At 42.4% G+C, this 27,127-nt stretch overlaps 1 protein-coding gene across 1 annotated transcript; it reads left to right on the top strand. All coding sequences in view use genetic code 11, as the record gives it.

Moving 5' to 3' along the window:
* Positions 1-7,003: 7,003 nt before the first annotated feature.
* On the top strand, positions 7,004-27,081 carry EGR_06320 (Pleckstriny-like domain family B member; the record flags this gene model as incomplete). Its single annotated transcript, XM_024495569.1, has 10 exons — positions 7,004-7,672; positions 10,776-11,081; positions 12,407-12,490; positions 14,672-14,872; positions 18,264-18,533; positions 19,126-19,177; positions 21,069-21,319; positions 22,841-23,167; positions 24,497-24,956; positions 26,792-27,081. 10 exons carry the CDS (start codon positions 7,004-7,006, stop codon positions 27,079-27,081), a joined length of 2,910 nt encoding a protein of 969 aa, XP_024349967.1.
* Between the last annotated feature and the right edge of the window lie 46 nt (positions 27,082-27,127).

Genomic DNA, 27,127 nt, shown 5'->3' with positions numbered 1-27,127 from the left:
AGGAGGAGGAGGAGCTTTACACAGATAAGGACAGGAAAAATTGGAGTTGTTAGCCTTACAAAAGCTTACAAAGAACAACTTTAAACTCACAGTTGTAGCTAGAAGGTCGGAAGTGGTTGTACTAGACCCAAACATGCCCGAAAGTGAATAGCTTCTTTTTTCTTTGGGTCCCTTTCATGGGTATTAACCAAGCTAGGTCCAAGTTACAGTAAGAAATGGATCCGAATACATTTTATGAGTTAAGGTTTGAGATGCATGCTGTTCCTTTCCCGAAGGGGGACTCATCATATTTGATTAACCAAGGGAAAAACTTGCCCTAGCCACCTTTGTTGTTCTCCATTATTTACCCAGCTGTCTACTGTCTATTTCGCATATGACCATGTGACAGTCCAATGCTGCCATCATTTGGAAAATGGCTGGGATTCGGGTGGGCCAGAGGCTGAGATTGAGACTGGGACAAGAGAAGAAGAATAAAGGGAAGGGGGGGAGTGGAGGAAGAAGTGGTTCTTCTGACACATTTTCAGGGAGTAGCGAGGTCTGTCAAGTTAATCTATCTTGACCACAATTTTGCCGTCTTTGACAAGGTAACAGTTCATGCTGAACACTTCCATCACCAGTGCGTTGCAGGTATCCATGAATTAAGTAGACATGGTCTTCTATACATAAAGTGATGGCCTTCGTTAAAATCTAAACAGTCTCATAGAAGAAAGTTATTCTTCCCACTACCATTGCTTTTTCGCCCCCACCTTACCAGGCGGACTTTTCAATCACCACGGTTGGTAAGTTCTTCACTCCGACGTGGCCCTCAGATCTCTCAGCTGTACCATGGATTTGTAATGCTTTTTGCTTCTCCATTAGTCTGCCTTTCTAGGAACCATAAGGTACATTTTCTTAAAGAAAGCGCCTAGCATGAAGTTATGCGAGATTTTCTTCCCATTTATTAGCTTTTCTTTCCCCTGATTCTAGAAGATGAGGGTTTGCTAATTTGTATTTTCGTCAGCATCACATGGCAAACACCATTTTTATGGCTGTTCGTGCATGCAAAGAGGGATGCAAGAATGGTTAATGAGGCAAGTGGGAATCCGAAAGAGGGCATTTGTCCAGAAATTTGTGCCTTTAATTTCGCCTTATGCTAAATCACCCCATTGATACAAGTTGCCACCTACTTAAATTGTTGGTAGTAGCATTTAGGTGTTACTAAAGGTAAAGTTATTTCTAAAAAGAATTCCAATTCGTGATTGTACAGTTGTTTACCTGAAAGAATCAGGTGCTTGAAGTGACGGCGTAATTTCGGTGCGGCCCACCTTAAGGACATGTGGAGACGTGTGGGAACGTGTCAAAGGCATGCCAGCGTTTGCGATAAACAGATCGACACACAAGCGTCAGTTTATCCGCGTGGTACTCGACCCCGGCCCTTCTACCACCTTCTTCACGTTTCAAACCCTCAAATTGTAAAGCGCCGGCTTGAAATGATGAATTTTACGGTAGAAGTGAGAAGGATCTTCTCCCGTTGTGTAGCATCGGGAAAAGGTGCGGTCGAGAATCAAATGGGCCATAAAATGGTATTTTATAGGGAATGAGGAATCATGACATTCATTAAAGACCATCTATCCTTCAACAGGATGGTTAAGGACTAACGCGATGATGTCTGAGGTGAGTGCTGATAGAACAATGCGCTTACACCTCCTTCAAGCTCTTAAAAATTTTCCTGGTAATGTAAGCGAAGAAGCTAAAGAACTAAGTAAAGAGATGTCAGCCACATGTCAGTCATTGGGAGATGACAATAGGCTCGATTTGTTCCCTCCTTCCTGCAACTTATAGCGCTACTTTGGATTGGTTACTGATCAACTGATTAGCCAACTGACTGACTGCCCGATTGTCTGCCTGCTTGGCTGGCAAAATGATTGACTTGTGAGGCAAAATGGTTTGTTATTTTCTACCAAAAGAGTGCATCTTTGGTTATTCGCTAAAATATCCACTCCACACTCCATACTTTTCATTCTTCTCTAGGAGACCGCGTCTATTCTGTTCGTGGGTATGTGCGGTCGTTCAGAATGGCTTGTTGGCTTGTTGGAGATTAAGGTGGATTATCTCGACACAACTGTCTACCCCTCGAAGCTGTGCCAGAGAAGCTCTCCCTCCACTTCCTTCTCTCCCTCCTCCCCTTCCTTTCATTAGTTCTCTTTTCCTTCTTGAGAAACAGGCAGGACTGCTGAATTAGTGCATGGAATGTAGTATTTTCACAAGACAACACAAGACCTTGCAACGCCTGCACCATCGCTCGGAAGTGGTGTCTGTGATGGTCTTATGCCTCGCTTTGGGATAGAATGGAGGAAGCTACTGTCACAATTCCAGTCTCAGGCCTAGACTTAGCCTCAACCTCATCACAGCCAATATCTAAAGGATTTCAACATTGGCCTCTCACTTGGTAATATGCGAGATAGACAGTAGATATCTGGTTTCTTGCCCATTTTTGACTTGATTAATGCATTTTATTTCTTCTGGTAATTCACCTTAGTTTATTTAGAGAGTTATTCGCATCTACATGAGTCTTGTGAAGCTCTAAGCAATCGGTGAAGACACAAGAAAGACGTAGAAACACGGAAAGAAGCCTATTACTAGTCAAAAAAAAATGAGCGCGGGGGGTTGAGTCGTCTCCAGCTAACTGGTTGAGGGGAAAAAAGGAGGGAATGAGAAAATTTTCGTTACAATAGGTGGTAGTGTATTTTGCAAATTTGCTTAAGAAGCTTGTTTTTTGGGTCTTTTGTTAGGAAACAGTCCCTTCAGGTACCCTGGTTGAGGCTTAGCAATAAGTATGTTGCGTTTAAAAAAGATGAGGTGTTCTGTCCTCAAATTATCGTATAAGCCGCTACAGTCATAACAACTCGTACGCAGCCCATTGTGTCTTCGTTCATTTCGGGGCAATAAATTAAGCGACTTCCGGCCAGTGGGAAGAAGTCGACGCAGCTATAACAGTCTTCACAATTTAAGCAGTCCACACCAGCTGCTTTCCCTTGAAAAGGTTATTCAACTTATCCATCTGTTTCCAGTGTAGCTCGCTTTATGTCAACCACAAAGAAGGAATGAGGGGAAATAAGTGTGAAGGAGGAGTGTATATTTGGTTTACAGATGGGTCTGAGAGCTATGGGCTTAAAAGTGGCACCCTGACACGGATACCATGACTCCTTCAGGCACCCATGCTGTCACTTCTACTGCTTCTTTGGAGCAACAAAATTCTTTTTAATTTACTTGTAGATTGTTCACTGAGGGAAATGTCCACCACTTCTGGCAGTAAACTTGGAATTCTTATACCTAATACGCCCACTAAAGGAGCAGTAATCTTTGCCAGCTTTGACAAATATTGTGTTATAAATGATAAGGAGCGAGACGGGCTACCACAAACTAGCTTTACCTTGCACTCTAGAATTAACCATTTCCAGTCTTCCTGTTTAGACTGATTCCACCAGAAACGAGTAAAAAAGGCTGTTTTGGCTTTTTTTACATGGGATCAGGTGGTTTGATTTAGTATCTATTGGTAAGATTAATTAGTTGCCTCATATTTGCCCTGTTTTTTTCCTAGCAAGCATTATATCCCCTTTGGATTATTCTACTTATTGATTGCAAGTAGCAAATATATCATGAAATAAATTTTGCGGCTGACCAAAAATGATGCTGAAATTTTCCGCCATTTCCAGCTCACGATCAACATAGCGGTACTTCGTCAAATCTAAATAAAACCCAAGTTGTTAAGAAGTTATGGAGTTATTGTCTACACTTCACTTGTCAATGATCATATCGGTGATATTCGGATACAGCAAAAAATCAGATGGCAATATTATCCTGAGCGTGCTCCTCATCGCCCCTGGAGATTGTCTGCCTAAAACAGCCAATTTTCCTTAGTAATGACTTTTCATCTTTGAACTTTTAAGAATATTCTACTCATTGCCATCCACATGCGATACCGTGAGTCACTTCGGATTCTTCCATCATTTTTTGTAATGGACATCAATTTAAGCCTGAGGCTCTCCAGTCCTTCCGTACGTCAAGAACAAACTCACAAAAGGAATGACTTAGAGGCAGCTATAAGTAAAGACACTGTAAGAGAGGACACATTTTGCTTCATTTGGCCATTTACCAAATCCAAACAACACTGAAGTAAACCGTCTGCCATAGATTGTTCAATCTGGGGCATCTCACTGGTGAGGGGTTAAAGTGGGGTACACGTGTACCACAATCCCAGCTTGGAGTTTTATGAACAACTGCTAGTAAAGGGAATCCAGAAATCATCTAGACGAAAATGACCTTTAAGAAGATACAACTTCTTGTTCCTGAACGCAATGATTTACTTTATGAGCAAAAACTATGGTAGCCTTTTTCCTCACATCACTTTGTGGGCACAATTACTAGGGACTGCGAGGAATTTAGCATATGGACTCCGTCAAGCCTTTGGACCCATCTACATATCAGTTCAGCTTGCAGAGGATTTGTTTCTTTGAGATTACCCACTAGCCATTGCTTCCTATTAAGTAATTTTGTCATATCGTCTGAAATTCCATCGTCAATTTCATTGCATTTCACTGGAGGACTCGTCGTGACCACAACACAAGACTAATCATTGTGAGCTCTACACTGAAAGTTTGCTACTGGACTGGTTTACCTAACCGCCCGGAATATGTATGCCGTCTAGTAGGCACTACCCATGAATGGGCAGAAATCACAACAAGTAAAAGCGGTTTGTAATAAAATGACGGCTTAAAAATACACATCAATGTAGTCTTTAAACCTCTCTAGCAAGACACAAGCCACTTAAGACTGATGATTTTCGATTTTCCTCTAAGAACCGAGTAAAACAACCCACACCTGGCCGCCTTCGTCGCTATTCCGCACCTATGTCACCCATCTACTGTGAACTCCGCAAGTGATAATGTAACTGTCTTCCAAGAAAAGAGGATGGTTATCACTTTCAATTTGAAGAGGCATTATTTGGGGAAACCGATGGATGTGGATGTGGTTGAGTCAGCACCTCCCTCTCTACCTCATCCGAAGTTTCCACATAAAGACTTCCAGGGAGTCGATTATGCTCAGCTATTCAAATTTCTGTGTAAAAAATGAGGTCTTGCTTTTCCCTTTAGGAGTAGATTGCTTAGCCTAAAGATTTTACTAATCCCGGCTGTTTCTCGAGAAAAAAGAGGAGAAGGCGAGGGAAGAGGTATTCTCTCGCACCCTTAAAGCATATTCAACTGTAGAAAAAAGACAGATGTCACTTTCAAATGTTTGACCTTAAACAAGTGGCCAAATCAAGCTGAAAAATTTTGTCTACAGTGCACCACAAAGTAGGCATAAACTTCTGGAAAAGGAAAATTAGGCTTTCAAGCTTATTGTCATCTGTTAGTGTCCAACATGCGTACGAGATGTAGTTTTTCTTCTCCATTTCCATGACAATTCCTACCCACTCGATGGAGGTGTAAGCACATTACTGCGTCCTTACTCACGTTAGGACCTACTGGATGTGATTAAGCACCGAGCTCGTGTAATCATATGACAATCTGACATTTTTTGACATCTCTGATAGGCTAATATACTCCTGATGGGCTGCACAGTGGAAACACAAAAACAAGAGCGGATCATTCCTTGGTCTTTTGATAGGTACAGTTTATCTTGAACTGGTCGGATGATGTACTTTTCCTTGTTTTCCAGCTTTTTGAGGCTTGATGGTACACAGCCCATTCCGCACCCACAAACACCTTAATATGACTGCCTACAGGCCGGGTGGAAATAAGGTTCTCACATCCACTCATACCTGCATCCATCGAAAAAGGGAAATCTGAATTACGCACTTTGGAGATAAGGTCTAAAAAAATGAACTTTTTACTGAGGATGTAGTAAGGAGATGAAATGTTGGAATCAGTCCGTCGTCAAAAAGTGCCACCGGAAAGGTCGTTTGATCACCAACATCGGCTTCATCAGATCCGCAATTTCGCCCTCTTGGTGTGAACTGCCTTATTGTGATTCCCAAGTCCTGTCTCGCTCTAGTCCAGCGGTTCCACGACATCCAACACATTCCGCGTGTCAAACTCTCCTTGCGGAAACATCCACTCTAAGGGATATCCATCGGATTATATACATAAGACAGCTTTGCAGGCAAAACTCCCACCTTCCAATCTCTCCGAAATTTTTGTTCTCGATTCACCACCGCTTGACTCCTTTTCTTGTTTCCATTTCCATTATTGTGAATATCTTCGGCAGCTTCATAAAGGCATATTTCAAAGAGACCGAGTCTAGTTTCGTCTCAGCATTTAATAACTAGATCGCCGCTATCTTTCTATGAGGATCTTTTGTGCCATCCATTCAGGGTTTGGTGATTTTCGCATCCGTGTCCGAAATCATGGCGACCAAACGGTCTGCGCAGTTACTAGATGCACAAATATTTTCTACACATTAAACAACCGTTAGTGCCCTGGATAGCTCTCAAGGCTGAACTGTGCATATCCTTGAACAAAATGACCTTTTTAGGCACAAGCACACTAAAGTAAACATATGTGGCTGAGATCGAGTCTGTTGTGAAATTGATTGCAATTAACATCATCCTGGATACCCTGCGTTGACAAATTGTAGCGGCTTCGTAAAAGAAAGCACTTTTGGTGCTTTTGGTAGTGGAAGATTTGCATAACAGGTAGAAACTATTCACTGACAATAGAAAATGCCAAGATTAGTCATCTCCCCCTAGCACGAAAAATCGACTACTGCAACGCATCAGACCACGTCCGCTGCTTCTGCGACCGGTGCACGTGCATGCTGGCAAGTGGCCCACCATTTCGCCCTTCTGATTGGTCACTCGTCTCATTCTCTCGTCTGATTGGTCACTTATTACACTGGCGGCTGTCTGCTTCGGTGCATGCATCTACATCACGCTTCTCTTAGTCAGCGAAGCAAAAATGTCTTAGGATTATTTGTCTCTCTCTGTCTGTTTGTGTATATATATATAAATTTACCAAGGCGGACAATGGCAGCGACGTTTAAGCCTCGCTTAGAATTGGACCTCTCGGATGCTGGGTCTCAAGGCCAGAATCACCACAGCCGTTATTGCGGCGGATACCAGTGTATTAAGACTAATGGCACTTTAGCTCGTTCTTTCTCAGCAGAGGACGGCCAAATGGCGATTGCGAGTAGGGGAAGTAAAGTGGAGCATAATAAAGAAGACGATGTGGATGATGCATCACCACAGTTGGAGGACGTGGAAGCACTACTTAGAGGGTATTCCCACTCCCATAAAGCGGACGATGAGGACGAAGAGCTGGAAGAGGGTGATGCTGCAAATGCTGGTGACGAAGACGAAGATGATGACGACAATGCGATGAATGGATCCTCGCCTATTCTCCTCTCTGAATGTCCAGAATTTCAAGCCTACCTACAACCCCTACAAGTATCCAGCCAAGAAGGCGATCCAACATTAAACGATGCAGATGAAATAGTCTTTGGATTTGTGCCTCGAAAGAATGGAAAATTGTCACCTCGAAATAAGGATGAGAAGGACGAAGAGGGTGCCTTGTGGGAGCTTATTGAAGCTGAAGCAGAGGCCCTGTGTTTATCTGAGCAAGGTTTAGCCTGTTGCCAACGCAACGCCGTGATTCAGTCTCCCGTTAAAAGGACTTCCAGCCACAAATTCTCCAAGGTAGGGGTACACTGTTTTCCTTCTTTTTCAGTTGACATAAAAAAGTGATTCTGGGATGTTTGACAAGTGAATAGGCGATAGGAGCATCTAGGCTTTGGTAAATAATTTTTGTTTTGTGCAAAATAATTAAAAGTTTGTGGTTTACCATTCCCCTTTACAATGGAGTAAGGACATGGATCGTGTTTTAGCCGTAAATTAGAATCTAAACAAATCACTTACTTTGTGTTTGCACTCAGTTAAGTGTGTGGAGTGGTTTGAGAGTTTGGCTAGTTTATTGTTCAAACTCTTAAGCTAGTTGTCCTAGCAACGCGCCAGACCGGTAGCCAATCACCTCAAAGTGTGAAGGCATTTGAGAGGATCACGTTTGCGCCTATTTTCGACCCGGCGTCTGATCCGAATTAATCCCTATGATGGCGGTAAGCCAATTTATCCAATCACACTAGTAAAAGCATTTCTACTAAGGAAATTTTCTGTTGGTTCATTTGCCAGCCACTTTATTGTCTACTCATTTATCATTAACCCAATTACTCATTTATTGTCTCGTTTTATTCACTATTTTGACTTACATACTCGTTTTCTCCAGGTTTTAATTTATTTGAGGTCACTCACTTTAAATCTTCCGGGTTGTAACTCACCGCTATGGAGTGATACGCTTAAACAAATGACTTATCACCTAGATAGTTGTTTCATCTTCACCAGTTCTTGAAAAGTAAAAACGAGATCTAACTAAGAAGTCGAAAGTTGTATGCCAGTCTGTCTGTTTGTAATATGTCATAGTCTGACTTACTACTTGGATGTCGGATAAGCCTAGTGAAAGTCGCCGAGGTTAAAAAAGAAATTTTGGTCCTTTTTTTTCTAAATGCCCGAGGAAGCCTTTCTTGGACGTCCGTTATTTGCAATCTCTGTGCGTGCCTTAACATGATTAATCGTGTTTCACCCTATCAAATTTCATTCCTGACGGTTAGGCGGCACGGAATGCCTGCATCAACACAGGAGGGTGGGCAGCTTACCCCAGCTGGCATTTTCTTGACCCCTCAATCGTTGTCGTGACCCAGACAGCAACCACTCGATTGTTAAGTGATGCCAGGTGTCAGAAGAAGACCTATCGTTACAGTCCACGTATAATGTAGTCCAAGAAAAGTTGTCGTTAATGTAGTGGAAACCCATGAATGTAGCGAAACCGGAGCGCATTCGTGTCGCCCACCGTGACATTCAGTTGCGAGTTCGGTATCCAACACTGGATCCCGAGTAACTGAGTCGACTCATTAGAAGGATTAACCCTCGCCACGGTCTTTTTATGTGGACCACCAGCGACGTATCATGAGTGAGGCGCCACTTTGAACTGCTTTAAGGTAACAACTTCAGGTTTCCGCGCATTTTGAATTCGAAACGCTTACAGTAGCTGATTAAAATAAAGCCTGCAGATACGTTAATGTGCTTGTTCTACTAAATTACCTACATATTCTACTCCAAATTATCCATTTTTAAGTGTGAAAACTGGTAATCCTGAACTTGTATTACAGCTCCAAAAACGTGTATTTGGTTCATAAAAACTTGCTAATTAGTACTTGCAGAGGTTCGTTTAAAGAATTTTAAAATTATTTCCTACTATTGTCTCTTTCGCCATACTTTATATAACAAATAAATGCTATTATAGCAGGAAAAATTTGTATTTAGTGAGTAGATACTGCCAAATTTTTGTGCCATCTGAAATATTTACGGTCCTGTTTGCATAAGATAAACAAGCTCCAGTTTCATCCAAGGCTGTTTACGACTCGATCTCAAGAATTTTCGTAGTATAAAAGGCACAATATCGGAGGATCAATTAATTATATCAAAGTAAATTTTCCGCCCTTATTTTTCTACCATTTCTTCCGAGTGAGGTGATTTATAAACCCATCAGGTAATTAAAGATGTCAGCTCTGTTTTTGTTAATGTGGTGGACGCAATTGTTCATTTTTTTAAAGCTCAAACAACCCCAATCGTGATATCCCTTCTTGATTCTTGCAGATCCAACTATTTCCTCGCCTTATAAAACGTCCCCAGTATAGGTGAACCCAAAAGAGGGGAGAAAGTCGCATTCATGAAGACAGCCTAAGACCCTCTTAGAGTAAAAAGGCTCGTGGGAAGACCCTAGTAAGCACCCTAAGATGGGAGGAAGGAAAATGCGGCCTCATTTTCCATGTTGCCTCGACGACAGTCCTCAAAGTTCGATGTGATGACAATCAACATTTCCTGACCCCAGTATTCGACTTTCTCATGATGACTTCTCCTTAATCGGACCGTAAGAGTAGGGTAAAAATAGGGATGGCTAAGGTCAGGTTTTCTTTATCATCCTCTAAAGTCAAAACCGTTTAAACAATGCAATCCTGAATGAGTTAATTTCGTATTTGGGATGCGAGATTTAAATGATGGCCTATTTAATTGTAGTACGGTGCAGTATCACTAGGCTGATGCAAAAAAAATCAGTGATGTTGACACTTAGGCTACGCTTTGGTAAACAGTGTGTGAATTTTCGAACACTTGAATCAGTCTCGACACCCTGGATGATAATTACGGCCTAGAAACAAGATTTGGCTCTTCTCAAACCCGTTCAGCGGTCAGCTAAAAAATGACGCCTTCTGGCTCTACTGTGATGCATGGAGGTGCACAGACGCACACTCGCTTTTTTAAACAAAAAGAAGGGAGCGTCAGCGGCGTTTTTGAAACAGTGTCACATATCCAGCATAATACAATCTTCTCTTGATATTTTTTTTTGTAAATGCATATCTTGTAATAATATTTTTTTATTAATAAAATCGCATCATCTTGTCCCTTACATTTTATGGAGTTCTTAAATCTAGCCTCCCTCTAAAGTTGCTCTTGGCTCGAACAATGTTGTCCGCATCTCAGATGGCAGGCACAAAAGAGCTCCCTTTTTAGCTTGAAATAAATTATTTAAGCTTTCGCAACTTGTTTGTTCCACTTTGTCCAACTTTTACACACTATGCTCCTTATTTAGGAGGCAAGTTACGAGTTTATTAGTCACCTTGAGTGGGAGAGAATGTATGGACGGTAAAGCGCCACGCCGAAGGGATTAAAGTCGATTTGGGTGTTATTGCAGGGCGCCAAACAGCTAACGACTGGTGGAGTTGCAGCTCTCATGAATTGTGCGGCGACGGAGATGAGTCGCCTTCGAGTTGGTGCCGCGGTGGTGAGAAGAGCACAATCCATAGAGGCGTCAAGATCACCTGAGACCCCTCCAACACCACCATCGCCACCATCACCACCACCGAAACCAAAAGTACCAACTCAGTTGCGAGCACAACAGCGCCAGGAGAAGACCAGAAGCACCACGGGAACCTTAGCTAGCCTTCTTCACATTCAACTGGCTCAAATCAACCGGATGTCTGAAGCCGTGAGGATTGAGGTAGGCTGATACGATGGTGTGTTTACCTCAATTCAAGCCTTTGAAGTTGACAAGCAAAAGGCATACCCATTCGGGTGGAAGCAAGACTTCCTTTTTCTGCCAGGATCGTACCGTGTTTTTGAAACTATTCCAATGTTCAATTCACGCCCGGGAAAGCATCTAAACGCTAAAAGCTATCTTACTACTCAGCTTGACTTGACTCTCTGAATATGCCCATTTTCCTAAATCTTTTCCCTAACTGGTCTATTGTGCGATCAGGCGTTCACAGGAATGACCACTAAGAGAGTAAGCTGGGGTCGAATTCATGTTTACCATGATCACCACCGGCAGACGTACTGAAGACCGTCAATGAATTGTTCACACCACACCAGGTATTCCATCATCGTTTGTTCAAGTTGTACGCCTTCATTTTACATTGTAAAGGCACTCTATTTGTCACCAGCCGCACCTGCTTGCACGATTACCTGCTGCCGTGTTGATCACCGGTGTCTAAACCGGACGGCAAGTGTAAGGGTAACGAGGACGTAAGAAAACGCGCTTGTTATTTCCACCTTTGTGTTAATGACACAATTTTATCTGTTGGTACATTGGAACGCAAAGCAACTCAGAGGCTCGGTTATTGTAGGTAAGTACGGTTCTTTCAGGATCGGTCTTTCTCTTACGTTAGCGCAATTCTTCCAATGCATTACTCCATTGTCCCTTACGATGAGGGACTGGTTTAAAATTCTTCCATTGATGTCCGAGATCCTTGTGATCACTTTGGAATCCAACTAGTCAGTGGCAATAAAGCAAAAATTGCCATCTGACTAGGAGAAGCTCGTACTGTTCTCGGTTAAGCTTGCTAGGGACGTGTAAAATGGACGCGATATGTAAATATAAACAAGATTTATTGTTTCTCCCCCTCTCTCTGCCGTTTATTTTACTTACCTTGAACTTATTTCCTCGCCACAAGGCGTGGGATAAACCTGATGAGTTTGATTTGAGCTTGTCTTTTTGCCTGACTGATTCCAAGCTCCAAATATGTTCAACGTGTTCTCTGATAAAATTAGTAAATTACAAGTCGCTGTATCACCGTGCCATGGATGACCTTTGGCAAGGTGGTGATAAAAAATGACCTAACACTTACATCAACTGGGAAAGGGAATTCTTGGAAGCTGTAGGGGTTGTCAATATGCTGCTCTAGTGTTGGCTGCCAGGCAGACTAAGTGACTAGTTTTTGGCAGGAATGCGCCTTTTTTGTCCTTTTCTTAATCAATCAAACAAAAATTTCATTGGCTGTGTTCAAACGATCCATCCACTTCCCACCTTGACCACTTTTCTTGCAGGGGCGATTGCTCAGGATGAGCTATTCACTTTCCGGAGTCAAAGCAAACAAGTGGGCAAAGGCAGTTCTTCTTCTTGAGAAGCAGGTAGACTGGAATGGAAGGGAGGTGTTGTTTCGCCCTCGTCACTCGTATTTCCTGATGGCATTCCTCCAAGGGATGATAGTCAATTTTTTCCCGATACTTCCACAGACAGTAGACATTTTCAAATCAAAAAATGAATGTGGTCAGGTTTTTACTGTTCCGCTTTTTAGAAAAAAAACATGTATAAAGTGGTTTTGGTTGGCTGAGCGAAGTTGCTATCGAGTTTCCAACCGAAGTTCTTCAGGGAGGAGACTGCAGGAAAATGCTGTCTTTGGAGGAAAGAAAACAAAAGCATGAGCTAGTTTAGTTACACAATTGACAGAAGGAGAGAGGTAGAGTTTTGTTTAAACCTGCAGTTCGTTTTACGCTCCACGGAGTGGTTTTCTTCAAGTCAGCCTATTCCCCTTTTCCAGTCCATTTCCTTTCCACCTGATTTTAAATTCCCCACTCCGTTGTTTAAACGAACATTTGCAACTGATGTAAAGATAAATGGAGAATTTTACAGGAAGAAGCTCTAATTTCACTTAGAAACTCTTGAAAAACAACAGGCATTTGCTATTTTGATATTCTCTTTCCTATGTTTTTTTGCTTTCTCCGAATTCAGCACACTAGAACACGAAATCTGCATATTTTCGCATTCTTCTCCTTTCAAACAACTGTTCAACCACAAATTTTATGAAAATGTTTATAAAAATGGGAAAAAAGTTGAACCGTCATCAAATTTTTAGTAAAAATGGAGAAAAACTTTTCCTAGATTCAGTAAAAACTTCTCTGATTTGCAATGTTTTTTTGCCTTGTTGCCTAAAATCCATCAACTTTCTACTACTGTGGGAGACGAGTCATCACTACCTCATGCGGACTCACTTGTTTGTCCATTTTATTTTCTCGTAGAGGTAAAACATTAGAAGATTTCTTTGCCCTGCCATACCAACTGCATATACGGCGATAATAACCGGAGGCTGCGGTGCAGTCCGGGCTAATTTGGGCACCTAAAAAACTTCCAAACTTCACCTGCAACTGACCTCAAGTTGTTGCGGGGTCGAGAAGGTTCAAAGGGCAATTACTATTCCCCATGCAACCGCACTTCTCCTCATGACCTCTTTTTCCACCCTGTTGGGTTTCGATCCCAACCCAGTCCAGTGGGTTTGACCTCACTGCTAATCACAGTTGTCATCACTCCTACTGTAGTAGATAAAATGTAGGTCGACTTGGCTCTTTCCTTGCCTTATCTACATCCAGCTCTATAAGTAGCCGAGAGGTATTTCCTAGCCATTTGTGCTAACCAGTGGTCGCAACAACTCGTGCTTTGTGGTGGACGGCGGTGGTCAGTTTACCTCTGAGACTAAATGATGGATGGCCAATCAGAGGTGGGCAAAACGAAAAGCTGAATCGACTGAGAAGAATACCATGTTATGCAATCTGTGGTTGAAAAACATTGGGTGCAGAGGCATTTTATGCGTCAATCACTTTTAAAGGCAACAATAATTCTTTGGGAAAATGCAAGATAAAGCGCATACTAAAGATTTTGGTCAGAATTCGCTCTTTCTTCGACCTTTACTGACATTTTAACACGTAACATTCGTCTACGAAGGGTGTTTTCATCAAAATGGAGCGTAAAGTTTACACAAGAATTTGAAGGAAGGAAGGAAGAAGTGAATGTCAAATGGCTATCACTACAGAAATGCTCGCCCCTTGTACAATCCTTGAAAAGTTGACATCATTCCGATATCCTACCAGTGTTGCGCCCTCCATTGCCGCACTGTGTTTGCAGTCTTCTGTGAGTACGAGTAGACATTTGGGTGTATTTGAATTTTACGCCTCTGTCTACAAGAATACCCCCTTGTAACCACTCACTATTGCCTACAAGGATTGTTACTTAGGTTGGAGATGTCCGAGATGGTCCGCCGCGTCACCCGCCTACTACTTCTCGTGGTACTGTCACGGTTGCATGCCTTGTTGAATTTTAAATGTCCACATTGCTGGTGAGGGAATAGTTTTAATTACCATACCAATGAAGGGCTAAGAAGGTAGTAACACACGCGGTACAGATAAAGCTTCCTAACATCAGCACTAGCCTTGTTTTCTGCCTTCTCTCCGAGAGGCAGTTTCCTGTATTACTATTGGCTACTAAATCCTTTTTTTCTTCCTTTAGTTGGATAACATCATTTGTTTTGTATTCTTTAGTTCAGCAACCAGCTAGCACACGAGAGGGCGTTGCTAGAGTTGCTGGAATTGGAACACAATCGTGTCAGATCGGAGGTGAAGATTGCGGAAAGGAAATACGGATCTGCTCCGTCAGACCTTGTAAACCAATTACGACACCTTAAAGAGCGTCTGGAACAACAGAAGACCCTCATCGATGATCTGGAATACCAGTATCTTGAAGTGAGTACAACCTGTCACCTTGTCAAGTTGCCAGATGTATAAGGATATTTCATTCATTGAAATCGTTTAAAAAAATAACTGGAAAGAAGGGCAATTTTATCTGACAAAACTGAAGTTGAATTATCCTTGGTCAAATATTTATTTATTAGTGGCATTTTGAGAGGATTTTGGGATGCTACACCTCTCTAGACATCCAATTGACGAATAGAAGGATGAAAATGAATGATATGACATCGGTGCTTTTATAAGACAAAAAACAGGACAGACTGTGGTAAATTTGGATTTGAATGTTGAAGTTGATAGATGACAGATTAAAAGATAAATTAAGAGAAGGGTGGAGGTGCCGATTTTCATGTAGTCCAAGGCATGATGCATTAAATAAAGTGGCACTGACATAGGTGACCATATGTGGAAGAAGAGGGCGACTAAAATGCTTGCAATCTGTAATTTTTTGAAGTAAGAGCAACACTATGCATGTGCCATTGTCTTAACTGAAGAGAGAATCTAAAAAAGACTTTGAAAGGTTGCATTGAAATACACACACACCGCTGTGGTCTTTTGACCTTACCCAACAAGACACAAGCACCTTATGACTTACGATTTTCAAGTCGGGTTGCCTCAAAGAGCCAAGTTAGAATTACCCACACCTGGCTCTTTTTGTCCCTACCCCGCTCTTACATATCACCCGTCTGCTGCCCCTTCTTTGTGTGGTCATGTGATTGCCTTCTAAGTAAAGATAATGCACATAACTTTAAATTTTTTGAAACATTGTCTGAAAAAATCCGTGGACGTAGATGTGGCCGAGGCCGTACTTTTCCTTCCAGTTCATCTTAAGGTTCTGCATGACAACTTCTAGGGGGTCACTTATGCGCTACCATTTCAAATCCTACACGACTAGTGAGTTTCTCCGTTATCCCATGGGAGTAAAACATTCTGCCAACTATACCACTAGTGTAGTTTGTTTTCCAAGAGGTAGAGGGAAGTTTTATTCCACACCTTCGAGGTGCAGTCATTAGTATCGAGAAGACAGGCCGCAAGCGTAATTGCTTCACCTTTACCAGATGCAAGAGTTATCGTGCAACTTGACGTCTCCAGTCAATCACTCACGAAAAGTATTGAGATTATTTCTTCCTTTGACATGATGTAACCACCTCCTTGTTGAAGGTCAAGCAATCAGGGCTGTGGTTCATTTACCCAGTACGATATAAATTTAAAGCGTACACCATAACTTCACGCCTCATACCATCTCAAAAATATTTGCCCTGAGGAAGGAGGAGAGGGCGATACTATATCATCCCACGTTTTCAATTCTTTCCTCCATATTCCCCTAATTAAATGTTCCCGGAGTCCAAGTGATACCTCACGTCCTTTCTTGGCGTTGGTGTTGGACTTTCATGGTTAAATCCGATCAGCGGTCATTTGGAAAATAAAAGTAGGAAAAAGGCGCTGGCTGAGGCTGGACACTCTTTTGGCTTCTATAAATAAGAATCCTTGTAAATGTCGTAGTTCAGAGCAGATCTGTATCTCATTTAAGAAGGTGGACAGACTTCCCACAAGCCCTCACAGTGCAGGTGACCTGAGAAGATCCTATGAGGCTCATCCATGGCCCGTAAATTTTAAGCTGTTCTTCTCAATTACTAAAAATAAGTTCATATTGTTAGATTTTTTTCCTTAGTCATGGTAAAATGTTGTCTTTTAACAAAAATTACCTGCGCACATGTTGCTGGAGCAATTTTAAAACGTGTGGATGTCAAAATTCCTTGACAGTAATGATAACAAAGTGACACGGAATGTGGTGGCTTAGAGCTCATTCACTTTCCAAAAAGAGAAAAATTCAGCGTGAAATTTCATTAGTCATGGTAAAATAGTTTTCTTGAGGTGGAACTTCAATCCGTATTACTCCGCAATGTCTACTTTCGCTCTGTGAAAGCAACTGATGGCACCGAACTCAAGTTGTCTCTAGTAGGACATGAACAAATTCACTTCAAATCTTTGTGGATCCCGTCCATGTTAAATCGAAACATAAAAAAAGCAAGTAGACAATTTTATGGAGCAGGTAGTGCCTGATTTTGCTCCTAACCAACAGCCACACCCACACACCAATTCCGCTGTTCCACTACCAAGCAAATTCTGCAACTTTGTCGATTCTGTTCAAACTTTTTAGCGTAGTCTAACCCACTGCGTAACTTTAAAAGCCATCTTCATATTCATTTGATTCCGTGGTGAAATGACTTATCTCTGTTCCGTTCTCAGATAGTCCTGACTTGCCTTGTCTAAAAGTTTTTTTTAAATTATTGCGGTATTCAACACCTCTGTGCGGTGATATCCGACGTGGGTGCGCCGTTTTTACAGGATAATTCGTTCACGGTACAATGGTTAGGCAGCAGCCGGGTATCCAGGATCAGACTGTCCACGATTATGGATACTCAAAGGAAAGCCTTTCGAGTCGTGGTCCGGTAACGTAGCTGCCACGGATGCGATCGTCGTCGAATGAGCACACAATTGCTGTATCATACTAAACTTCAGGTCCTCCATAGATGTGAATGGATAGCTACGGGGTTTAGACCTTCTCTGTCCGGGCATGTAGTTCGTAACCACACCCTCACCCACTCTCGTTGATTTTTTATTGTCAAGAAACGTGGTGTGTCACCAGCTAAATGCATTCACTCACTCCAAGCATTCCAAACTGTCATCTTGATTAAGGGTACCTCTAATGGGGAACAATTACCACTTATCACTGACTACAGCAGTCTCCTTTTGATTTGAACGGGCATTATTATTAACAACTATCGAATAAATACCGAATTAGGTCTTTGTATAAGCAATTCATTGGAGCAATAGCAGTTTCTCTTCTTTCCTTTGGGTAGCTTTGTCTTTTTGATTGGCTTGAACAATATTGCCTTCTCTCTTGTAAATGTCAAAACAGATTTATTTACAGCATTGACTGTCCGACGGCCTTTGTTTTTAAAATCACACATCCCTAGGCAACATAATGATGTCTGCTGCTGGCTGGACCTTTCAGTCCTTCGCAATTTGGCCTCCCTGCTGTTTGCATGAAGGTTTACTCTTGCCACCCGCATTAATAGCCTGCCATCCGTTATGGAGTCATAGAAGGAAGGCGCCTGATGTAGCAACACTTAACGACTAGGCTGTAAATGCTTATTTATAGCTGGCAATTCTAGCAGGCACCTCTGCTATTAAATTGCCCCTCTAAATTAGCATGTAAAAGAAGATTTTTTAGATTCACGGGGGTTCTTCAGCGCAAGGGAAGGCTGAAAGGGCACAGCCACAGACTGAAGGACATGACACTAAAATGATGACCATAATAAAGAAGACGCCTAATAAAATATCTTATCATTACAGTTAAATGCGGACTTTCTGTATCTACCAGGACAAAACCAAGTACGAGGAGGAGAAGGAGAGTTTGATGGCTCAGTTGAAATTACAGGAGGAGACGTCCACCGAAGGCTCTCCAGTAATCACCACCCCTGAAAAGGCAAAATCGACTGTTTTGAGGGAGAAAAGTCCCGAGGACGCCTATACCTATCCAACTGCAGCATTTCCTTCCAACCGGCCTCTACCCAATAGTTCACCAATATACTCCTCCCCTGCCAAGGACTCTCCTGTGCATTTCTGTGGTGGATCACTAGATCCAATGAACGTAAGTACTCTTACACCAGATGGGAATATGGGCAATAGAATAAAGGGTCGCATTTTTTCTGTCCAGGTCAACCCAAAAGGATGTTAGTAAGTCTGAATAACCATAGGACAGTGTTGTTCTTTGGTCATCGATGCTAGTCATAGGCGGAAGGTGGAATGGTCACCAACGGAAACCTTATTGCCTACAAATCACCATTGAATGGTCGCACTTCTGAGCGGCTAAGCATTTAAACTTTGCAACTTCCTGCGCACGAATGATGCGTAGATACTTAGACGTTAGGGCTTGATGACCTCGTTGACAAGAAAGTTATCCATTCATTCACCCTCCTCAATGTCGTGACATGTACAATAGAAATGAATTAATGCACACAAGCATTTGTCGTTGACTTCTACGTGTGGTACCTTCAAGGTTGCATCTCTTTACAATTGTGGACAATCAAAAGTCCCTATTTGACTTGAACGCCTTAACCAAAACAAATTTACTACGACATTCCTTGTACTTGTGTCAATTGTCAATTCTGTCAGATCTGTTAAGATGCTGATTATCTATAAAAAATTTGCACTTGACTTCCTTTTTTTCTTTTTAATTTTAGAATGACCATCGAGGGGATCACTTCTTTGTCGACAACGTCAATTCATCCAATTGTAAGTTTTATAAAAAGGGCAAAACTTCCTAGGATCCTTTTTTGCTTTTTAAAAAAGATAGATAAATACAATGATTTCTGAGCCTACTCAAAACTGCCAATTTTAAGCCTAAGATTGTTTAGCGATTTCACCTTTTCCTCTCACCGCAACCGACGTAGAAAATTCAATCTAGGCCAGAGGGAGGTTCACTTCAAAAGATTATAAAAGGATGATATTGTAGTGGCACTATAAGCAACAGTTGGTGGCGTTTCCTTTCACTAATAACCAACTCACCTTCCTTGTTAGAGCCGGTTAAGTCCAGTTGTCGTCAATCAGGGCGGAAGCAGGCAGCACTGCTAGTGAGTTAGGTCCCTTAAATGCTCGATCTCTCAGACGAAAAACATTTGAATGCATGGTACAAATGCTCCAGAGGCAGTCGATTTTGCACTTTGTAGAGATTTTCCAGACTCTGATGGTACTGTTACCACTCCCAACACCTCGACAGGCATTCAATCCTGTGAAATTTCAGCCTATGCGTGGGACGTCTGATTGAAGAACAATGAAAGCAAACACTCAGAGCTTCAAAAGCATGCACACATCGGCGCCTCTTTTTACTTTATAAATAGGGAGAAATCGTTCGTTAGCATTCAAAGGGATAATGGAAGCGACCAATCGGATTTTCCTTATGAAAAAAAACTGTGCAGCAAAATAGTCGGATTACGTTAATTTCCAGGCGATTAGTGGATCCTTCTCTCCAAAATGTATGTAAAATGTCAAACCCGATCATAAATTTTTTAACCCTACCGTTTTCACATACAGCCAACTTGCATTTCTAGCTGTAGAATTTATTGCAGACCCTTGTCAAGAAAACCCGTCAGCTATAAACAAGCAGCATTCGATCATCGTGTCCAAAGTCAGATTTCGTTTTTTATCGCCTTCCCTCGAGTTGGGGATTATTTATAGGGTAGGAAAGAAACGAAGTAGTTTGGTTGAACCCTTTCAATTCACCCTCTATCGTTCAGAGGATACTTTGCCACTCGTGTTATGCACCTTTCCAGGCATGAATGTGTTAGCTTCGCCTTAGTTCCATCTGTCCCCCTGGGTAGAAAAGGGAATGCTAGAGAGCCAAAATTAGTATTAAGGGGCGAATTAGGCCCTGTTGTTAACTTTTTACGACAAAATTTCTATCCGCTTTGCTCCTGTACTGATGTTAATTTTTTTTTGGGGGAGGGCGGACGGCGGGTGAATTTTGCAAAGTTGTCGGGTTTCCATATATTAGGTTACGAGGGAGAAGACGGAGAACAAAATTTCACTATCAAATCATAAAATAAATTAAAAGATAACTAAATGGTAAAATCTGATGTATATGGCATAGCTTTTGTTAGGGCTTAGCAAGGCAAAAAACGGTTAAGGATTACAAGTAGATTGGACGAGGTGTCCATCGACTTTAAAAGGAAGCTGTCTCCAGTTACCTTCACTTTTATCTCCAAAATGTCTACTTCGATCACGTGATAGTCCAACACCAATGCCAAGAAACGGTGGAAGGTAACACTTGGAACTTGGGGACTCCGATCAGAGGAATGCAGAGGGAATGAAAACGTGGGGAGGTGTTGAATCTCCCTTACTTCTTCCTTTCTTCCTCGAGGGCAAGTCTTGGGATCGTGTGAGGTGTATGAGGCTTGAAGCTGGTGTGTGTACCTAAGGGATGCGGTTTCTGAAATATTGCTTCTGAGTTGGGCATTGTTCTGTTGCCACATTTTGTTAAAAGTCAGCCTCACCAAAAAGTCCGCCTTGACGTTTCCCTTGTGAGGGTAAATTATAAATCAGAACTATAAGATAGAGAGGAGCCTTTAAGTGGAATTGAGTATCCGGTTTCCCACTTGATAATTCAGCTATCTTCCTTTTCTTCTAGGCAATTCAGTGATGAATGGTGTCCCACCTCCCCTGGAAGAAGATTCAAATCGTGTCGCTAAACCTGATTCTCGAATCACCGACTGCAGCAGGGACGATGATTTTGCCCACTTCCCACCTTCCCTCATCTCTACCGGCTCACCCATGCGACATCCTCGAAGCAATCTGGCGGTGATGGATTACAAGATCTCTCTCCCAACCAATACAGCTCCTGTCTTTCACCAGCAAAATGGCTGTAGTTTTGACGAGACTGTAAGTTTAAGGAAGTCATATCCCCATTTAAGGCAGCCTTGTGCCAAATAATGATACCATAGCACCTGACACAGACATGTGATACAATTTCTCAAACTGCTTCATTATAAAAGGTAAAGAGACGTTCAAGTTAAACCCCCATCATGTAAATCCTCTCATACGGATAACCAACATATAGCGCGTCCAGACACAGTTTTTCACGGAAGCAATCAGTCCTGGTAATCCAATCCTGATACTAGGTGACGACAGGTACCTTTTCAACCGGAACAGAGGCGTAAAAGTAGAACCCGAGGGCGGGTACTCATATCGACGGTTGACTTTAAGTAAGACATGGTGTTCCTAGCCCTTCTTCAGGCTTTTAGCCAGCATAGTCAGTGGTAAAATCTTCTTACAATTATAATAAAATGCAATTTATTTGCCAAAACATACAACTTTGAAAGGCTTGTGTGTACCAGACAATGGTTACGCATGGTATCAACACGGGTGAAAGATTAGACAGGATCTTTGACCTAACTTTACGTGACTTACACTTGCCCTACTCCTCAATATTGTTTCCAAGACATCAGTATTTCAGCACTGACAACGAAGTGAAGCGATTTGAACTGGGGTGGTTCAGCTGTTCTCTCAAATTTCCCCCCCTCCAAACTGGTAAAAAAAAAAACAGCTTTCACTCTTTGAAACCATTCAAAGATGCTTCAGCAGCTACAGATTCAATCTAAACAAATTTTCTCATTGCATTAAAAAGTTGCCTAGGCAATGCGAAACTTGTTTGGCCGAGGTCAGTGACTGCCCATTAAGAGTTGCTATTGTAATCGGGGTCAAACGGAGAAGGAGGCAATTTCTTGGCATTTCCGGCATACCACTCAATGGCACAGAAAGACTGGTAGTCTGTGAACAGGTAAGACATGATGGGAGCCCTAGTTTTAAGGCGCTGGTAGAGAAACCCGAGTTAATCAACGCGTGCCTTACATAAACATCATTTTGTTACTCAGTTTTCCTCATTCTTCGAGGTTCCGTGAAGTGTACATTTATTTACTAAACTCTATCCAAAGGAGCACTTGCCAAAAGGAGGATGATGTCGTACAGCGGGAGCTCAAAATTCCCTTCTCCCTTGCACATCAGAGTGGGTCGGTCGCCTGTCCGAATTCCACTTATTCAGCGAACAGATGATTAAGGCGTACTCTCCCCTCCTTGGACACTTAAGTTTGACAGTCGGGTTAGGACGGATTTGTCTACCGTCATCACCAGTGTAGCAAATGGGCTCGCTAAGCAGACTTAATAAGGCCATCCTCTGGTGGACGGTGTTTTATTATTAGCCTACAAAAGGACTGTGTTACCGTGCATAGAGAAGGGACGCAATGCCACCGAGGTTTCAGTGTTAATCTTATATTTTCGTGTCACCTTTACTTGCAAGCAGAAGTCGCTCTTACCGTATGAAATGTCAAGCATAGCTACAGTCTTTATGATCCCGTAAAAGAGCACTGCTAAGAGATTAATAAATTAGTTTTGCACATCTTGCAGCATTTCTCCGAAAGAGAAAATTTTACTGGTTCTCCACAAACAAGTTCCTCGTTGCCTGGAGGTCTGAATCCCCACGTAGCGGCAACTTCTTCCAATTCCTCCCTTCTTCCTATTGGGAATGAACTCCATCAATCTTCGTGCACTTCCTCTTCCAACAATATCTTTCACGCTGTTCCACCTCTATTTCCCTCCACGAATCTAAGGGGAGATCAACAACAGTGGATTCGTGAGGAATCGCTACCAATTCATTGCTCTGACGAGGTCTACATTCGACATCGTCAAAGGACCTCTTCTGTGGCTACACGAAAAATATGGCAGGATGGTGAGGTAATGTTGGGATTCCGTATTTTTTTCACTCTGCTAAGGACACTTTTCCCTCCCTCACATTGTTACAGATAAAAACCTAGTCAGAGCCCACTGAACATCTGCGGCCTTTGGGGCAAGGATGGCCGCAACATGTGCTATTTAGGGAAGTTATAATCCCTTCTTTTGACAAGGATATATCTTTAAAAGGCTGTGTGATTAGCTGCTCAATGACATCATACTCATTAATTTAAAATATTGTTAAATATCTGGACACCTTTTAAGCAGCGTTGTTCCTCTGAGTTATCCCTGAGGAGGTTGAAATCCCGCCTGCTTAGAAAACGGCTTGTTATTACCCATAGGCATGAGCAAGACACAAAAGAATTTATATGAACCTCATCTTTTTAAATGTGATTCTTGGTGTTTTCCAGTTTTTACTACTATGAGTCGTTGCGTAGCTGATATACCGGACCTACTTTATATAGTAGGTGGTATCTATTTAGTTAAGAGCACTTTATGCTTTGAGATTAGTGAATATCATGCTTTATACAGAGTGAACTGCATCGAGGAGGTCTCCCCTTTGTAAGTGGAACTAGAGCCAGCACTATGTTCCACAGAGAACAAGTTTCATACCTTAGCTGCATTATTTCGTAGCATCTATCTAGAAGCAATACTGTAAGTGAGGTAACAAGTCCTTAAGCTACAACGTCAATCACTGTCATTCAACTCTTTCTCTACACTGATTTAAGCTCATCGCAACTTAACCACGCAAGACTCGAAAATGGGAACTTAGGAATTGGCGACAACGTTACCTGCTCCATGTGGTGAATGCTCATGAACTCGGCTACCAGCAGTAGGTATTGATAATCAGTACGAGTTGAATCTGGCAGCAGGTGATGGAGGTTGAGAGATATTTGTATAGGAAAGCGTATGGTCCGCACTGAACAGCAATAGCTCCTCGAAATTGATATTTAATCAATGTTTGGGATGTCTTTACTTTGGTTACTCAAAGCTGTGACTGTAGGGAGTGTCTACTTTTTGCGAATGCTTGGGTTTGCTCTTTATATTTATGAAGCATTTCAAAGCTTCCTTTTGCTTGATCATCTAAGATGGTATAGCATAATTTTAGTTAAGCGGTTCTTTCATTATAGCCAATCATTTCAGCAATCATTAGCCACCTAAAAGCTTATCAAGGTCACTCATGGCTGCACTCATGCTATATCAAAAAGACAATTGGGTTAAGGGAATGATTAAGATCTACTGAATGTATCTAGTGGCCAGCCACCTGAACATGCAGTGCCCAGATAAAGGCATGTCGTATGCAACTTAACATCCGGTGATGTGTGGCTTTAGGCACGTCCGTTGACTCGTTACTTGCCAGTGCCCGATGACATCTCCTTTGACCTTCGACACCACCTTGAAGTGACCTGCGGCCACATCCTCTGTTCGCCCCTTCTGATGCCCCATTTGCATGTCGATGCAACAACCTGTGCTGGCTACCTGTACAAAGTCGATTCTCGTGTCACCTCCGCGCCCACCACCAATAACGCTGACAACTCATTGCTTGAGGGATTGTCTTCTGATATCAGCACTGTCTCCTCTTCTACCTTCTTCTCACCGGCTACAAGAAGGGCAAGACAAAGGGCCCCGCGTGTCACGTCGCCAAGTGGTGGTTTTATGGCGGCGCTCTTCCATCGCAGTCGGCGTGGTAAGCGACGCTGGTTCGTCCTTGATCGTAGGCGTCGACTACTGATCTACTACTCCAGTCATACCTCCAAGTCTTCTAATGCGGCCTCTCTCATGAAGCCTAAAGGTACGCTTATACGTTACCATATTGTCATTTTACATTATTTTAAAGTTGATGTGGTTGTCTGTTTGACTGCACTATTAAGCGTAGATATGTGTCAATCTTGTCGTGGTGCTCTTTATTGAGCTATCTATCCTCTTCCTCATAAAATGTCAGCTCAACGGACCTATTATGATTTGATGCTTGTATAGTTGACAAGCAAGTTTAACTAGGCTATAAAACCGCAGAAAAGTCTCATCAAGATGCGGTAGCAGAACAGCGTACCGCCCGTATTTGAGTGGTTCCAAATCAATGGTTCCATTAATGAACCTGGAGGATGATGAAGAAGACTCCATTTTCTTCGATGGAATATTGAAAACCAACTTTCTGTGATGCTTTAATCAAGCTAAACCTGTAAACTGCATCTGTACCAACCGGTAAGTGAGAGTCGTGAAATTAATCCCACAATCATGCATTAGCAAATGACAGTGAGCTTCAGTGTGTTGATCAGTTCTGCACTTCTTTCGCGTGCGCCATAAAGTCCCACCGTTTCGAATGTACCGTTTGCTGATGGACCGATCTACTGAATTATGATGAGGAAGGGCTTTGAGTTTTTGTACTGCAGCGTTAAGTGGGGCGGCGCCATTGGTTGATCCCAAACGACCCACTCACTGTCTAAGGCATTTACCCCTCCACCCCTACAAGGCTTTCCATGCCTTGTGTGTGGGAGTGATGAATTGCTTAAGTCCATCTGCATTCAACTTGAGGGTACTCAAAAAGATTTTTCGTCGAGAAACTGCCATGACTGGTGAATTAGTGGAAGAGAAGTCCTATTGATACTAGAAAACTCCAAACCCTGTTGCTCCTGCTCCACTGACTCCCAAAACTAACTCCCACTTCGGTTTTAATAGAATAAGGGTAGGAAGATACTGAATTAGTCCCGTCCTTTAAATCTTCTTCCTAATGGTATTTTTCCCAGTGGCGTTTATTTGTTTAAAAGCAAATTCCTGTCCTAAACACTATTCTATCAGGTTAGATGCTTTCACAGGCACTCAGCACCCTTCTACCAGATCCTGTTTTATGTCTCGCCAAAAGTTAACTTAAATGCTTTTTTGATACCGGACCGGCCAAGTTATACCGAGATTTTTAAAGCAATAAAAGAAGGTAGACGAATGAGAATAGAAATTCTGTCGACTGCTAACAGCATCAGTATTTGTAAACGTGTTCTAACGTTTATGTAGTAGCTGAAAAACAGCTTCGGCCTGGCGCAATTTGTCTGAACATCTGAGTCATTTGTAATGGGTACTTATGCAGAGCAGGAAGCTGTCTCAGTATCTAGTACCAAATGCACAAGATTTTTTTGGGAATTGCAATTGCTAGGTGCTTTTTTCTCGTATGTCAATAAGGTGTCTGGGCTCATGCCTTTGATGCGTGTATTGCTTACAGCGTTGAATAACTATTATCTCGTGGGTAGAGAATGAGAGATGTGATTTTGGCCAGCTTTGAAAGGCTTCTTATTACTTAACAAGCAGGTGTCTCATTACAAAGTAAACCTTTGTTGAAGTCATCCATAGACGCGAATAAATGTCCATGGTTTCAAGTTTTTCATTTACACCATCACACTTTTGCCTCTTCGCGCTTTTACTGTTGTCTGCTACCTTGATAAGTGATATCTCTACTAAACTGACTCCAATATGAGAAGTACGTCAGTAGTGTGTAGCAGACGTCATAGTAGCATGCATTTCCATGCGTGGAACTTTGAAATTATCGAGTTGACCTGTAACTCGAAAAAATCGGTTTTGTAAATGCTACTACCAGCGCGGATTCATTTCCAAAGACTGTACAGGCTACTTGTTTTGTAGACGTGATCAGTTTCACAGACATAATCGACGTCTACCCTGATCAACGGGCACGGAAGAGCAATAACACGAGTTTCTGCCTCCTTCTGGTGGCCTCATGTCCCCCTCCTCCGTCTCTAGCCTCGCCGCAGAGTCGCCCGCAGCCAACACGGACGCGAATCCTATCATTGGCTGCGCCCTCGCCTGAGGCCATGAGAGTGTGGGTGGACGCCCTCTTCACTTGCGCCGGCGCATATCTCTGCCTCCCCAATTCCCACCGTTCGCGCCACAGTGGGGTAGATGGGGAAAGATAGCAGATAACTTTCTTGTGCTCCAAAGGAAATCCAGCCCCTCCCCCCC

Source organism: Echinococcus granulosus (assembly GCF_000524195.1).
Source record: "Echinococcus granulosus chromosome Unknown EG_S00055, whole genome shotgun sequence".
NCBI classification, from domain to species: Eukaryota; Metazoa; Platyhelminthes; class Cestoda; order Cyclophyllidea; family Taeniidae; genus Echinococcus; species Echinococcus granulosus.
This window is presented reverse-complemented; position numbering and strand designations above follow the sequence as displayed.